The following is a 17,286-nucleotide window of genomic DNA, read 5'->3' as shown; positions in this document are numbered from 1 at the left end:
TCTCATAACCATCCAGTTTTCGAATAAAACTTCATTACATTTGAAAAATCGCGATTTTTACTATTTTCATCCATCAAAAAGTATATGAAAAAATCAGATTTTTAATATGTATAAAATTTTTATCTGTAGTAAAAAGCTTACTCAACAACATCTCGCAAAAATGTTCGGCCTTTGTAAACACAGCCTTTCATTTCCAATAGATCTGAATCTCCGGTACGTTAATAGTGCGCGAAAGTAATTTTCAAAAAAATACTAAAATATCACTATATAATCAACATTAAGTTAGCCGCGAGTCCACTGAGATTTAAAACTCAACAAAATTTCTGTCCACTTACCTTTAAAAATAAAATAAATAAATAAAAGTAAATATACCAAATAAGATTACACAGGGAATACATTTCTACCCATACTTTTCTAATAAAATTTTTTACAATATTTAAAAAATATATACGTTTTCCTATTTTTTTTACATTAGGCACCCTGTATAATGAAAAATAATACATATATATTATAAAATACAAAAGAAATCAAAACTGTAAAATTTGAATTATGTATATTTATTACACATATTTTCTACGGAAGCCTGAATGGCTCACAATCAATTTATGAGAAAGTGGCGCTACACTAGGTTATTTTTTAAATATGTACTATCGACAAGTATAAAAACAACTTTTAAAAAGCCACTAGTTCACTTTCAACAAGTGCACTTGTGACTTGTGGCATTATGGAAACGAACCTTTTTGAAGATGTCAGTCGATGATGACTATCCTTTAATAAGACACTATCGAAACTATCTGGAATTATTAATAATTATTTGTCCGGATTTAATAATAATATGATAATGTTTATAATTTGTCTTATGTAGTTAGTACAAAATTTTCTTAAGTATTATTTAAAAAAATATAATGCTTTAATTGTTGATGTTTTTATTTTCCATCTGCACATTTCTAATTTCTAACCTTTAAAAGTATTATTAAATGTTTATTATGACGTTATAATTAGAATACTGCACATGACAAAATACCGGCATCTTCAAAAAGGTTCGTTTCCATAATACCACAAGTCACAAGTGCACTTGTTGAAAGTGAACTAGTGGCTTTTTAAAAGTTGGTTTTATACTTGTGGGTAGTACACATTTAAAAAATAAGCAATTGTAGCGCCACTTTCTCATAAATTGATTGTGAGCCATTCAGGCTTTCGTAATTTTCCTATGAAGAAAAAAAAAAACAGAATAGTAATGTCTAGTATTCGAATGTATTTTTACTTCTTTCTAATTGCTTTTTCTAATAATTAATATTAAAATATATTATAAATAAATTCCCCCCTCGTGTATCCCCATTTATACCCATTCATTAATTTACATAAATATATATATTTTTATACATTTATAGAATATATTTTATATAAACAAAATAATAAATATGTTTTCATTAATTTGTTTTTAATGGCTTAATTAATAAGAATAGTTTTTAGTTTTTTTTTTGTTAGTTCGAAAATTTATAAAAAATTTCCTTTCAGTGTTCCTTTCAAGCAGGAAAAATTAAGTCTGTTTATTACCATTAAATTTTTAAAAAGGAATATCTCAGTTAAATTTACATATACCAGTTAATAAGGGCCATTGCATCATAAAAAGTATTGTTCAATTTCGGTTCAAACAGTTTAATTTAGCCACAAACCAGATGCGAGTCATTACTATAACATTCAAACAGCTACCTCATGAGGAATGATTTATTTTCGGCACAGATATTTTTAAATATTTGAAAAAGCTACGATTAGGACTTTTCGGATTTTATTTTGTTCTGATAAAAGCTCAATAGTTAGGTTTAAAAAAATATTTTTAACAAATAATATTTAATGCTTATACCACTTTTTAAATCATTTGATAATACTTCATCATTCCCTTTTGAAGGGTGCAGCAGTTTTTATCATCGATATTGCATTTAGTCCGTGGGACAGTAAGGGAGTTGCTCCTTTTGGCGATTCTAACAAACTTCTCTTTACGATTTTTTTCGAAAGCACTGCGTTCTAAAATGAGCACGATGACGTCATATTTGAGCTATCGATCTGAAATAACACACTAGGAAATTTGTCGCACACTATGGTCACTCGATAATATTAATAATTATTAAACAATTCAGCATAAATGAACTACGTATGTATTGAAAGGCAAAAATACTTAATTGCGGAATGTTCGAGGTCGTACACAAGCTCAGCGGTGCAGCATTTTTGTCGAACAATATATTTTATTGCTTAATAGTTATTAAAGTTATCAAGTGGTCATGATGTCCGACAAATTCCTTGCTACGTTTTTTCAGATCGATAGTTTAAATATGGCGTGCTCATTTGAGAATGCAGTGCTTTTGAAAAAAGTCGTAAAGACAAGTTTGATAGATTCGCCAAAAGGAAACAAATCACGAAATTTCAATTATGTATGTATCATTTTGAAAAGCATCCTTAGTGTCCCATGGACTAATTTTCTTTTAAACAAAAACTAATTTAATTTTCGAACGGGTAGGTGAAATATGATCAATGTTTATGAGAACAAAAGACCGTGGTGGAAATATTCTTTAGAATTTTTATTGAAAATAGTTAATTTATCTTGAAATTATAGTGTTGCTAAAAAATAATCATGAGAATTGTATTTTTAAGTAAACCATTGACATATTTAGGAAAAAAATTAGAAACTGCCATGGCTAAATTACATAAAAATTTCTATGCCTTTCAGATTATTGACCTTTATTAACTGGACAATAATTTTTCCTAAGATTAAAGTCATGTTTTTCCTAATTCTAGTAGACATCTTAATTTTTAAATATATTTATATATATTTTTAAAATTTTTATCATATAAAAAATCTACATTCTATAAGTCTAACAACAGTTTTTTTATAGAAATTTTGGAATTAAATTAATTTTTTCTAAAAATAAATTAAAAGCTCTATATTACTAAAGTAAGGAAAAAAAAACTATTTAATAAAATAAGAAATAATATTTCTAGAAATATCACACATGGGTTACTTTTTTCTATAATGTTTAGTTTTGGTTTAGGGTTTCCAGCAGAAATCTGTTCAAAAGGATGATCAGCAAAGAGTTTTACATTTTCAAGTTGGAATAAAAACAAAACGGTGTAAGATATCAAAATGATTTTTAAAAATTTAAGATTTTGAATGACATTTAAAAAAAATGATTGTATGTAAATAACTCCTTCTTAGGCGTACACGCAACGTAAATTAATTTTTGTGATGATTACATAATTCATGAGCAAAAGTTAGGAAGGCAGAGAGATTTATTGTGGGGTTTTGTAACGCAAAAAGTAGCAATTTCCATGTTCAAGCAGATCCATTACCAGAATTTTTGGAGTCAAGTATACTCTTCATTAATCATATTTACATGCAGAACAACAGTTTGTTGTGGTTTTTTAGAACGTAAGTAAAGTATAATATTTGCATAACATGATATTATTATGCAAGGTATACTAATTTTAGTCCCCAGTTTGTATCAAACAAAACTTTTTTATAGGTGTTCATAAAATCACCAAATTTGTCCATTTTCGTCCGTCTGTCTGTCAGCACGATAACTGAAAGACGAAAAGAGATATTGAGCTAAAATATTTATAGCGTACTTAAAATGTAAATAGTGAGATTGAGTTCGTAAATGCGCAATATAGGTCAATTAGGTCTTGAATCAGAAGTAATTTAAAAAATTTTCAAAACTAGAACAAACGGAGCCTGGAAATTCAACATAGTTTATACAGGGTATTTCAATTATTAACTCAGTAAATTATTTACTTTCACTTATTTTAAAACAAAAATGCCAATGATGATATCTCATACCGTTTTAGTTTTTATTTCCAATTTAAAATGCATAAACCTAATTTGTTATATTTGTTTTTAATTTTTTATAATTTTTGGAAGACAAGAATAAAATACAATAATTTTTTCCTTTTTTGTTGTTGCCTATATAGTTTTGTTAATAGAAGAAAGTGAGAATTTTGAGAATATTTTATTAGATATATGTTAATAAATAAAAATTTGTTTGAATAATTTTTTGAATTATATTATTTTAATTATATTCTATTATTGTCTCTAATTTTACATATTTTTTATACATAAAATATTAAGTGAAAAAATAAACTTAATAATCTATTTTTTTAAAAATATTTTTTAAAATATTGTTTAATAAGAATTTAACATTTATGATAAATGATAAAAACGATAGTTAATTAATTTTATGAAACTGTGCGTATTACTTTTGCGCCTTTTTTTATTCAAATAAATGAGAAATTGTATACTTCGATAATGATTCCATACTTTATGTAGATCTATTTAAAATTGAGGATAGTGTGTTATTGGAGACCTTCAGATCAAAATTTATTATAGCTTTCAAAAGAAATAAGATTTAATAATGTTTGACTGATTTGAAGTTAAAAGTGAAGTGAAGTGAAAAATATTGGCATAAACTATTTGATTTTCAAATCAAAAAAGTTAAAGAAGGCGTTACAAATAACCCTCAAATATTGATATCATGAAAATAATGCCATTTCCTAAAGTTCTGAATAATCTGAAAAGACAGTGTTAGATACTAATGTCAAATATGTTGCTCTACGATTTGACATTACAGTAGAAAATATTTGGGCTTTTCTTGTTTAAGGTGTTTCGATACCAAAACGAACGTGCTACCAAAGAACAGAAAATTTGTGTGTCAATAAATGAGTATTTAATATGCATTCTGTATAAAAGTCGATTCTCTGTACGCTTTACGATAAATTAATTATGAAAAACAGCCCTTTTTACATAGTGGTAGAAGTCAGTAATAAATGTTAGTTTTTTAGTCAGTAAGTGCTTTTAAAAATCTTTTAGCATTTCATAAAAACTTGTATCAATATTCCTCAAGTTTTAAGCTTTAAAATCATACCAAAATTTTTCACAAATGACGTATAAAAGGATTATTAATTGCTAAATAAAATTTCAAAATTTTTGGATCATTTTCTTTTTTTCGGTGTCGACATACCTGAAACGCTTTTTGACAAGAAAAATTTATCCATGAAATTATTATTTTGTAAAATCATTTGAAAACAGTTTTGATGTGCGCTCCCCATTTACATTACTACCAACTTAAAAAAACAAACAAAACAAAATTAAAACGTAAGAAGAATAATAATTAAACAAATAAAATACATTGTTTGATAAAACAAACAATTGATAGATGTTGTAGAAGATGACGTCCCATCTGTCAAAAATGGCATACGTTGTGTCGTCATATCATTTGTAATTGGCATATGTTGTTTATTATTATTATTATGATTATTGATAATATTATTATGAAATGATATTGTTGAAGATGAACCAACGCCAGCCATGTTACTATTACCATGACTACTATGTTGATGATGATTTCCTAACTTATTATTCATACGTCGATTTCCGCCTCCAGCTCCAGCTCCAGCAACAGTAACAATACTCGTTTGTTCTAATGTTGGTTCTAGTGTTGTTGTTGTTGTTGACACAGATAATATTTGTGATATAATATTATTGTTATTATTATTATTATTACTATTTGAATTCCAATTTATTTTATATTTATCACGTTCAGTAACACGATTCAATGATAAATCATTATCCGGATCTAGATCACCAGTTTCCGCTGAACCATATTGTTCATTGTAATCTTCTTCATCGAAACGTGATGGAAATATTTGTTTTGTTGGTCCAGGTATTTCTGTAAATTTAAAGTATATTATGTATATATGTCACATGTATGTAATATTTGTTTTACAGATATACAGAGAGTTTCGGAGATATTGAACTTAAAATTGTACTGATTCATATTTTTCGTATACTTTTTTTAAATAAAAATATATAAGTAAAATATTTAGATACTGGAAGCATGAAAGGTCCACTTAACTTTAAATCGCCATAAATTATCTAAATTAAATTTTTTCAAAAAATTGCCGTGAAAAAAATAATAATAATAAATTTAAAAAAATAGATGATTGGTCGACATATGGTTTTCTTAGAAGCCAGCAAAATATTCAGACTCAAAATAAATGATTAATTAAACTACTTTTTCCTTATATTTTGTTATAAATGAATATGATAGCTCTTATCATGTATGATATTTTTGATTTAAGAAAAAAATTATATTTTATAACAATTTTTAGTTTTAATAGACTTAAGATAGCCCACAAATTTTTTTTATGAATACAGTTGCCCAAGCAGACCTGTTATATAAAAAAAAAAAACTTTGTAAAATCATCTTGGATTGCGGTTTTTTTATAATACATGTGTCATTTACATTTACATTTTTATTAAGAATTAAATCATTGAAAATAAAAAAGTGGCTGTGTGCCGTTCTTAGTCTACCAAATTTAAAAGGTGCTACACAGGGCCGGATTTAAATTTCTGCCGCCCTGGGGCACTGAAAAAAATGCCGCCCTATGACTGAAAGTTTATTTTAATAGTTTTGATATCTTATTTTTTAAGAATTAGAATAACTAATTAATTGCAGAAAAAAGAACCGGTTCATAACCGAGCTGACCATCTGGTTGCAGATAAAGTTTTTAACGCAATTCTTTTTTCAGTATGAGACTGTAAGACTTCCCAGCGATGCGTCGATGCAGTAAAAAAGTTGTATAAAGTTTGTACTGTATGAAAGAATGAAATCCCTGATACATTATTCGCGTTATCATATGACTGACTTCGACAATCTGAGAGATCAAGATAAAAAAACTGAAGAACAGATAATACAGCAACTAGCAAATCTTCAGCTTTATGTCCAGAGTTCTCAATAAACATGAGGAAAAAAAATTTTTGTAATTCTTCAAAAAAAACTATATTAATTTATCAATTTCAGAAAAAAAAGTATCAAATTTTATTTGTTCAAACCTTTATGGAAATAAATTAATTTTAATTTCATAGTTTTCACTTAAATTTAATATATTATAATATACAAAATTTTAATTTGATACATAATGCATAAATTATATTTCTTGAAAGATAAAATCTTTATTTAAAAGAATTAGTTAATTATATATTGTATAGAAAATGTTTTCTCACTTTCAAAATTTTGCCGCCCTAGAAAATTTGCCGCCCTGGGCACTAGCCCCGAAAGCCCCTAGTGTAAATCCAGCACTGGTGCTACAAGACATAATTTTGTTCTTAAAACAAAAAAATTACACATAACAAGATCTATCATATTTATTTATAACAAAATATAAGGAAAAAATATTTATTTTCAGTTTGATTAGTTTGTGGACAATTTTTGATTATTTGGAGGGCAATCAAACACAATATTTAAAATTATAGAAAGGCCACGTACTGGGCCATCATACGAAACCTGACTCAAATGTAATAAATTCTTGGAAAAAAGTAGTTATCAAATAAAAAAAAAAACTTTCCATCCATTCAATGTTCATCCGTTTTGGTATGAAAATGTACTGCTTATGATAAAATAATTTTAACTATTTGAGCTATTTTTTAAAAATTATTCTACTTTTGGAACTTAAAATGTGCACGCATTTTGTTATATCATTGAAAACTAAAACCAAATGATACAACGGCTAAAAGGCGGCGTATTTGTGTGTAGGGGGGGTTGCCTTTTTGTTGTTTTTACGCATGACTACGAAATACGAAATTAATTAGTCATTGTATATTTCAATACATAGTATAAAACAAAGTCGCTTCCGTCTATCTGTCCTTAATACCTAGGTATGCTTAGATCTTTAAAACTACGCAACGGAGCGGTTTTTTTTAAATCGATATTTAAGGGGAAGGTTTTTATGTAAATACATACATAATACAGTAGAGTAAAGGATTGAAATAGGGGTAGAAAGGGTTGTGCTTCAAAAACTTAAAAAGTTGTGCATCGATTAAGCTCAAATATTGACAAGATATACAACTTGCTCCAAGGATTGTTTTTATATTTTTTAACTTTCGGAGAGTGGAAAGGTGGAGCGAGAAAGTGGGGATGAATAATCGAATATTTTCAAATATACCCAAGTGGGGTATCAAATAAAAGAGCATGACCTGTAAATTACAAAACTGTAGCCCCTATGCAAGGATCTATATAGGGAAGGGTGAAAGTGGGTTTTTTACTGTGGGTTTATTAATAATAAATAATATCTGGGTGACCGAGCTTTGCTCGGTATTTTTTGAGTTAAAAAGAAACAAATTTTATCACTAATATAAGGCCGATTAGAATGTCTCCACACAAATCACATTTTGAATGTCCCGGTAATGTATTTTATCTCGTTAGCTACGATAAGCACCGACAGATGTGAGGAAGAGTCATATTTTGCAGTTTATGTTTCTGTTTTTCCTGAAAACTGATAAAACAACGTTTTTTTTTTAAACGAAACCTAGCTAGATCGATTTTTTCAAAAACTCCCTGCATATCCGATTCCATGAAAATCGTTGGAGCCATTTCCGAGATCGTTGATTGATCGTAGAATTGCTCGTTTAAATATATAAGATAAGATTGTTTGATAATCCTCTTTCTTGGCTTTGATATGACTTTTTTTTTAAATTCGAAGAATTTTTACTTTTATCCGGGTAAAAATTAGAGACTTTGGTTTAAATTCAGATAAGAAGCGGATATAATATGCCCATAGTTGAATGTTTCATAACAAACTATAAACACCGTTTACAAAAGATATGTCCTGCTTTCAATAAATTAAAGTTGCTTTACTGACTCTAAATAAATTTTCTCAAATTAATTCTACCAAAATCTGTTTATAAAAACAAATCATTTAAAACAAATCATTGATACGTTTTTATTTTATGTTTTTTTTAATATAAACAAACTGCCTATTTGATGTCACGTAAAATAACATCTAATATTGTTTAGTATTAAAACAAAACAAAAGTTGTTACTAAATATATAACCATGTGTTTGTTTTAAGGTAGATACACACAAAAAAGCAATTAACTGTTGTAACAAAACTATTTGTCACCTTTAGTTTTTCAATTTATCACATTCTATTCATCGTGCATGGATAGGGTGATTTATTAGCAAATATTATGGGAGTTTAACGTGCATGTACAAATTTCAATATTACGGGCTCGTCAATTAACGCGCAGGAAAGTCAATTCAACAGTATTTCAATTTTTTCCTCGTGACGTCATTTTATGAATTGAAGCGGTATGACATCATATATGGCCGCATTAACAGGCCACGATTGTCATAAAATTAAACAAATTAGAGAAAAATTGTGGCCAAAATTTAGCGAATGCTTAGTTTCAAATGGAAAAAAAACTGTATTTGCTATAAGCTAGTAAGATAGTTAACCTGCATTTTAAATTAGTACAGTTTAATGAGAATGGTACTCTATTTTTTAAGTTAGTAGTGGTAAATCAACAAAATCAAGCGTAAATTGTTGTTTGTGTTTTACAGTACATAGACCGGCAAAATGTAAACCGCTCTTGGAATGTACCCAGCCAGCAAGGGGATAGCCAAAATAGTACAATGGAATACTGGATTTGTTTTAGGAATAAAACCTTCCCCTCATATAAGTAAAAATCCTGACGTCAAGTTTGCTTTAATTTTTGCATCTTTAATCGATAGTATTATAGACGGCGTCAAGCTTCAATTTGCACATCAAAATAAAAAATCGTCAAATCGTTATTTTCCGAAGTAAACTTGATTGAGAATTCTCGGAGCAGCCCTTTTTTGAATTCTCTTTTCGCTGTGCTTATATCTACGAAGGAAAGATTTTATCAGTTGTAAGGTTTTTCTGTCATGTGTTTAACCTAAAAAGTAATCGAAATAAAGAAGAACTTATGCGTTCTGCACTGCAAGAAAAGTAAAGGACCATTTTCGAATCTTATATTGCTGGAAATTTTTTGCACGACGAAATGTTTGGTTTTCAACACTATCTCGGAGATAGTGTAACTATATGATAGCTTTATCAGAAACTATAATCTTCAAGAATTATATCCTATCATCTGGATATCGCTGCTTATTCTGTTAACAATGCCAATGTGACTGTTGTTTAGTTGGAGAATGCAGCTTTTCTAAACCGAAATTCGTAAAACGTGTTTGCGGTCTACAATTTCTCATTAAATATTAATTATTTGTAAGTTTGGCCGCCCTCCATTAAAAATAAAGTTTAGAAAAGCTAGATTTGAGCAGTCTTATCAAAGAATTTGTTGACAAAGAAGCTAGAAATGTAAGATTTTAACTTTTTTTTTGAACTTTTTGTAACGTGACCAACCGGCAATATCGAAAGAGAATGAATGCGAAAAGACATTATTATTAATGATAATAAATACATAGTTTCTATTAATTCAATGAAAAATATGGTATAAATTTGAAAAAATTTTTTTTGAATGATAATGAAATACGTATACTTCAAAGACGTCAAATGAATGAGTGGGGCGCCTAGATGGCTAAGGCCAAATTCGGGGAGATTCTAACAATTAGCTTTACTTAATTTAATAAAAATCTTAATATATTCCTAAGAATTTACAATTTTACTATTATCGATTGAAAAAAAGTTGGCTGGATGACAAGAAGCTCTGGCATACAGAAGTTTCAAAGATTCCATTGTTTCATTTAGGGACTTATAATTTTCTGACTTAATTGAATTGAGTCAATGCGGGTTGAGAAAGTATAGAATGGGCTTTTTAGGTAGCAAAAATTTAAATTCGACTATATACAAAAAATATACTTTTCGATAACTAAACCTTTTACGAATGGTTGAAAAGGTTTTGAGACACTAATATCCTTGCGAATGAGGTGACTTGGAACCAATGAATTATCCTGTGTATGAGATAAAATAGCGTTGCTTTACACTTTTACGACATTTATTAAAATACAACAATGCAGCCCGTAGCTTCGTACACCTCATCTGACTTTATATAAAGTAACAACAATCAATGTTAAATAAATATATGTCTCATTTATCTCTCATACAGGTAGTACTGAAAGTCAATTAACTGTGAACAGGTGGTGTACGATGTGTTAAACTGTGTGCTTTGATGTTGTAGTACTGTTTTATTTTTAATTTACTTTTTGTTTTATAGAACATCGATATTTTATTTTGTAGTAAAGCATAGAGTACTTAATGCATATCGAAGCTTATCCTCATTTAATAATGATTCCATTAAAAATAAGGGCGTAAAAAATTCTTTTGAAAAGATCTTTGGTTTTAGGGAAATGAAAAGTAGGAAAAAAGACTTGTAAAAATATAAAAGTACAAAAATTAAAAAGAGCAAAGGGAAAAAAATATGAAATACAAATAACGTTAAATATTTGTATTTAATTCCGCTTGTTACGAGAGCTGACCAAATTTTCGAGAGTTTATTTGAGATCCCTGAATTTCGGATATTTTTGTCGTTTTTTAATTTAGATGAGAGTTGAAGTTGTAACTACATTGCGATAGCGTTTCCTAAGGAACCTAAGGAACGCCCGTTGTTTGTACTCCATATAATTGCGGAATAAATTCTCAAACATAGTTCTTTGGTTTTATTTCGTAATTTAGCTTGCTGCATTTTCAGATGTAAGGACAAGCCTCTACAAATTTGGGGCATCGTCCGGGATATACGTCTGATAATTGTAGTACGTCTGACATTTGAAAGCGATTGAGCTAATTAAGGGATTCGCCCTAGTAGAGCAAACGAAGGACTCCGAACTTTTTCAAACCGTCCCCAAAATGTTTTTCGGATCGTTCTGATCAAAAGTTCTCACGGCCTATATTAAAGCTACAGTATTATATAAGAAAATGGCTTTGTTTGAAACTTTTAATACACCCGCAAAATGTTCTTCGGAACGTTCTTAAAAAAGCTCTCACGGCCACAAATTTTTTTAACGCATAGATATGTGGGGTTCAAATTTCTCCCCGGCAAATTACATTCTTTAATGTAAAAACAAAATTGTAGTAAAACTAAAATAATTTGGAAACGATTTTTTTAATTGTTAGAATAGTTTCTGGTACGGTGTTGACAACGACAAAGCTGTCTGTCTTAAAATTATTTTAAAATCAGCAATTTGTGAAATTTTTTTCGGAAATGCATATTAGAAAGTGTATTTAACGCAACCACTCCCAAGTGATGTATTTTATACGTTTCCACTTTCAAAGAGAAAGGAAATATCTAAAATTGAGAGCATTGTTAAGGTCAATCTGTTTTTGGAGTCTGAATTTTTGTGATGTTTTTGAAAAGATATACGAATAAAGGTAAAGAATACTAAAATATCTACAAATTATTTTTAAAAATAACTATTTCTCAAAATATAAAATTTTCCTATGATAAGTAGAAATCAAATCGTTTTTCTCGTAAATAATTATTCTTTTTTTACATATAATAAAATAAAAAATTAAAATAGAAAATAATTAAAAATATCTCATTATTAACGGTATAATAATAAACGTTTCTCTTTAATAATGTAATAATTATAAGTGCTTATAATATTAAACTAATTATTATAGAATAAATATGATAATTAAAACTGTTATAATTATCAATTAAAATGTACAAATAATAATCTGTATTTATATTTGTTTAATAAAAGGCTACTGAAAATGATTCCATAAGAGTTTCCTATTAATTATTATCAATTTGCATGATTCGAAATGAATTTTTACTTAGAACAATTTAAAAAGGATTCTGCACTATGCATTTTCATAGCTCTGAATGAGTAAATCAAGATTTGAGATATTGAGCGTCCAAAGTTTAAACACACCCAAAAGGGACTGATTCAGAAGATTGTATCTGTGTTGAATTTAAGGTAAAAACCCATTGGAAGAATAGAGATCTCACGATGTGGATACACGGAAATGAATATGCCTTAAAATAACGAATAAAACTGAGAAGAAAAATGTTTTTCACTCACTCAATTGTGTTTTTAGACAGGTTTTTTAAAATAGAAACAATGCTTTCTATGATATTTGTTCTCAGGCTAATATTATGCTTTGAACGTGTGTATTAAATCTTAAAAAATTTATCAAATGGCCTTATCTGTAAGAATTGTGACGCAGTTCTCTAGAAATTATCTGCTTTATATATGTTTTTTGAAATCTACATTTTTTGAATTAATAAATTATTTTTTCAGAGATGAAATCTTCATTAAAATTTGTGGTTTTTTTAAAAAAAAGCCCAAAAAAAAAAATGGTTGGTATGAATCAATATGCACAATAAAGCAATAACTAGAAATGTCTACAAACTTCTATTTTACTTCCTAATTTAAGAAAAATTCATGAAGAACTAACCTTTCCCCTCGGTTTAACTATTTAAGCTGAATTTATGTACGGCATGGCGTAAGTACGGCGAATAGACATTATATATATTTTTAAAATGTACGAGCTTCATTGGCAAAATACCAATTTTAAGGAAGAGGGTTTAATTTTTATCCTCAAGTCAAAACATTTTCGTAGCATCGTAGCTCCTAAACGGATGAACTGATTTTCTTTTTTTGTTTATTTGAAAGGTAATTTGATTGAGAGTATTCTTAGCTATATTTCAGTTTTGTACCTGAAACAACTAGAAAAGAGACGATGATATTCAAACAGCTGAGTAGATCTTCCGCAACGAAGCTGAGAACACTCTCGATCAAATTGCTATGCAAAACAACACAAAATTAAAATTGGTGCATCTGTTTAGGAACAACGATGCCACAAGCAAATCGTTCAGACCGGAAAATTTATGTCGGAGGTTTCTTTCAATTTTTAAGTTTATATTATTCTCCCCAATTTAATTAACGTAGTTTTTTCTAATCATTTGTTTTGCAAAAATGAGAATTGAAAGCTAAAATCATAATTGTTATTATATGTAAATCTGAATTTAACTTACCATATAAACGTATTGTACTTTCCATTTCACCTAATGAATTTTTTGCTACACAATGATATGAACCAATATCATCTGCATGGAAATTTCTGATAATTACCGACATTTTCGCTTCAAATAACGATTTCATTGAGGTTTGTACATCATATTTATTACTTGCTACAATCATGTCACCTGTAATTAAAAAGAGAAAAACAATTTTAATTTAGAAATTTAAATGTTTGTGGATTTTCTGATAAGAGTAAGTTTATATATTTGACTCAGAGAAATTTACATTTATTTCGTTTTTCATTATTTTTGTCATTTCGAAAGGTATAACTAAAACAAGTGAAAACAAATAATTGACTGAATTAATTGTTGAAATACCATGTATACACAGTGTTGATTACGCAATCGCTATGTGTTTGACCGGCATGTATGTATGTTCATCTGTTTGTACCTAGCTTCTAAACCACTTATCATAATTTGATAAATGGGATATCATTAAAAGGGTCTTGATCATCCACTGGTTATAGATTATGTGTTGGCACATTAAATTGAATATGGCGCCCTCTAGAAGACATAAAGCGTTGATCGAAAAACAAATTTTCATTTAATGATAGCGTGTTTGGTATCAAATTAAAGGGCGTAGATAGTCCTTGTCAAAGATATATATATTGTTATACTTAATCCTGAAATCATAACCGTAAAATAGTTTGTAATGTATTAATTTTTTCTGTTCCCTCCGAGCTACTTAACTATTGTCATAATTTGACAAATGAGGTATCGTTAAATACGTCCGCTTATAGAGAACATAAAGTTATGATCGAAAAAAATATTTCGATTTAATTATAGCATGTTTCGATTCAAATTAAAAGCACTTGTCGTAATTAGCACTTTTCAGAAATATATGTATTGTAATACTTTATCACACAAGTATAACCCCAAAATAGTTCTAAAACTAAAACTCGACGCTCTTACAAGCTCGTTCTTTCAAAAGTATGAAAACAAGAAAATATTTTCATCTGAAATGGTTATTATAAGTAAAATCGTCATTATAGTCGGGGGACCTCCAAGATTAAACAGTTTTCTAGAGGACGGAAGAGAGGTCCCACGATTGTAATGACGATTTTACTTATCATAATCATTTCAGATGAAAATATTTTTTGTTTCCATACTTTTAAGAGTACGAGCGTCGGGGTTTTAGTTTTTGAACTTTATTTTATTTTACGTCATGTGGGTAAAAAAAAGAGAAGCGACTTTTAGATAGCCACATATACATACATGTCACATACATATAGCTGATATGTTCCCATATAACTCATACATTAGGGCCAGAGTGGCCCCGTATCCCGATCAGTCTGAATTTATTATTTAAAATAATACAGGTAATCGAATAATAATTTTAATAATTTAATTTAAAAAAAAAGTCTAATCTTATTTTAAATATTGATAGCAAATCAAATATAAAAATTTACTGGTCCCAGGATAAAAATTTACTATATTAATTAAAAAAAAAAATTAATTAACCCATATTCCCACAATAATTCTCCCAAAATAACACAAATTGATTGATGTTTTCGCAAAATAATATGATTTTCATCAACCAACCAATCGAACGAATACCATATTATAAATATTATTTATTATTATTATTAATAGGAATGAATGGTATTCGTTTGGTTCAGTTCAATTCGAACCGAACATGACTCTCTCTATAATGATAAATGGACATGGATATTCTTCGGCCAACTATTGATATCATTTAATTGAATTAAGTAATAATAATATTAAATAAACATTGATATTTATAGCTTTATTATAATATGAAAGTACAGGGAGTTTGTAAATTTGTTATAGGGAAAAATTCTGAAAAGTTAGAATTTACAATATTATTGCCAACAGAAATTTCGTAAGGAATTACACAGATTTATTTTGTGGTCAGGCCGTTCAGTTTTGCTGAAAACATTCATTTTTGAAAATAATTTGCATGATTTTTCACTTTTATTTGTTGTTGTACCGTTTTAGGAAAACGTTACGGGTGGCAGATCATTTTTAATCCCTGGCTTAAAAGATGGGTGTAATATATTTAACGGGCCTGTAAATCTGTGTATATATGTATCTGTCTGCGGCATCGAAGCTCCTAAACGGATAAACCGATTTTTTTAAATAGGTAATTTTATCAATCGCGTTTTTGACTATTTCAAGTGCAAGTTAAGGGTTCCCTATCCGATAACCCCAGGGAAAGGGATGATGATCTTGAAACATCTGAGCAGAGCAAATTATCTGTTAAATAAAAATTAATAAAAAACATAATCGGTTCATTTATTTAGTGCTTCGATGCCACAAAAAAATCGATTAGACCTGATTTGATATCAGGGATACCTTTAAATTTTTTATTTAATATTATTCATACCAGCATCTGCAAAAAATTTTTATTCTGAGGATCGCGTGGATCATACAGTATATTTAATTTTATTTGGAATAATTTTTGCTGTAGATTATGAAAAAGCAGATTTTTTTAATATTGTCATTTTGCATTGCTCTGCGCCCGCCTTTTTTCTATGCTCTGACCCTTGTTTTATAGTATCCCAGGCTTGAGGAACAGTAAAACAAAAATTTGATTTAAAAAACGTGCCAATAGCTTTAGTTTAGAAAGATATTAATAAAGTTTGATATTATGAATCATTGATAAAATTATCTTATATATTATTTCTTTAGCCTGTTTTTCTGTCACTTCGCGAAATCTTTTTTTTTTTCAAAAACTACCCCTAATTTTAAAGCTTATCGTGCTGGTAAACTACGAAAAATATTATGAATACCCTCGGTCCAATAATGAACCGCATCGATTTGATTTTTGAAACATAATTTTGTTCAGTATCGGTAATAAAATTGCCAATACCCAACAAAATGCTGTTGATATTTTGTATTACTTTTACATTAGTTCGCTAACCTGTTTTAGGCATCACACTGTATAATTGCGAACGGGTCGACTAGTTATTTTTTTTAAATATTATACGATGATTTAAAAAAAATTGAATATTTAGTTTTACACATCCAAAAAAATCGATAATTGTTTTTTATCTTTCGAGTTTATGAAATATGGAAAACAAAAGTAGTATTTTTTGGGCTTTGAACCTTACGAAATAATTTTTTGGGCCCTTTTAAACACCCTTTTAAGAATGTAGAAATAGAATGCACTAATGTAGAAATGGAGACTTTTTTAAATTTTATTCTGCCGTATGCACGACAAGAGTCGTCTGGCGGATATTTATAAAAAGCACAAAGTTTTGAAATTTTTTTATAAAAAAACTAAAACTTACAAACCTTGAACTGAATTGGATACATAGTTATTATTATTATTATTGGTCCAAGTCTCTCTCTTCTCAATCATAGAAGTTTTTTCATAAATATGGTGGGAGCGCAAATATATATAAAATACATTGTAAGAAAGGATATACCACTTAATTTAAATGCGCTTCCACCATTTATTTATATTCAAATTTATATTAATGTTCTTTCTAGGC

General features: G+C 28.4%; 1 protein-coding gene across 1 annotated transcript in view; it reads right to left on the bottom strand.

The window, feature by feature from the left end:
• Window positions 1-5,097: 5,097 nt before the first annotated feature.
• LOC123301219 (lachesin) overlaps window positions 5,098-17,286 on the bottom strand; it is a 173,760-nt gene continuing 161,571 nt past the window's right edge. Inside the window, exons 7-10 of the mRNA XM_044883954.1 lie at window positions 13,784-13,954; window positions 5,586-5,717; window positions 5,350-5,480; window positions 5,098-5,112 (exon numbers count right to left, since the gene is read on the bottom strand). Of these exons, the coding sequence (XP_044739889.1) occupies window positions 5,098-5,112; window positions 5,350-5,480; window positions 5,586-5,717; window positions 13,784-13,954 (449 nt within the window). The remainder of the gene's footprint in view (window positions 5,113-5,349; window positions 5,481-5,585; window positions 5,718-13,783; window positions 13,955-17,286) is intronic.

This window comes from Chrysoperla carnea, chromosome 5, assembly GCF_905475395.1.
Source record: "Chrysoperla carnea chromosome 5, inChrCarn1.1, whole genome shotgun sequence".
NCBI classification, from domain to species: domain Eukaryota; kingdom Metazoa; phylum Arthropoda; class Insecta; order Neuroptera; family Chrysopidae; genus Chrysoperla; species Chrysoperla carnea.
The sequence above is the reverse complement of the archived record's forward strand: the minus strand, read 5'-3'. Positions and strand labels throughout refer to the sequence as shown.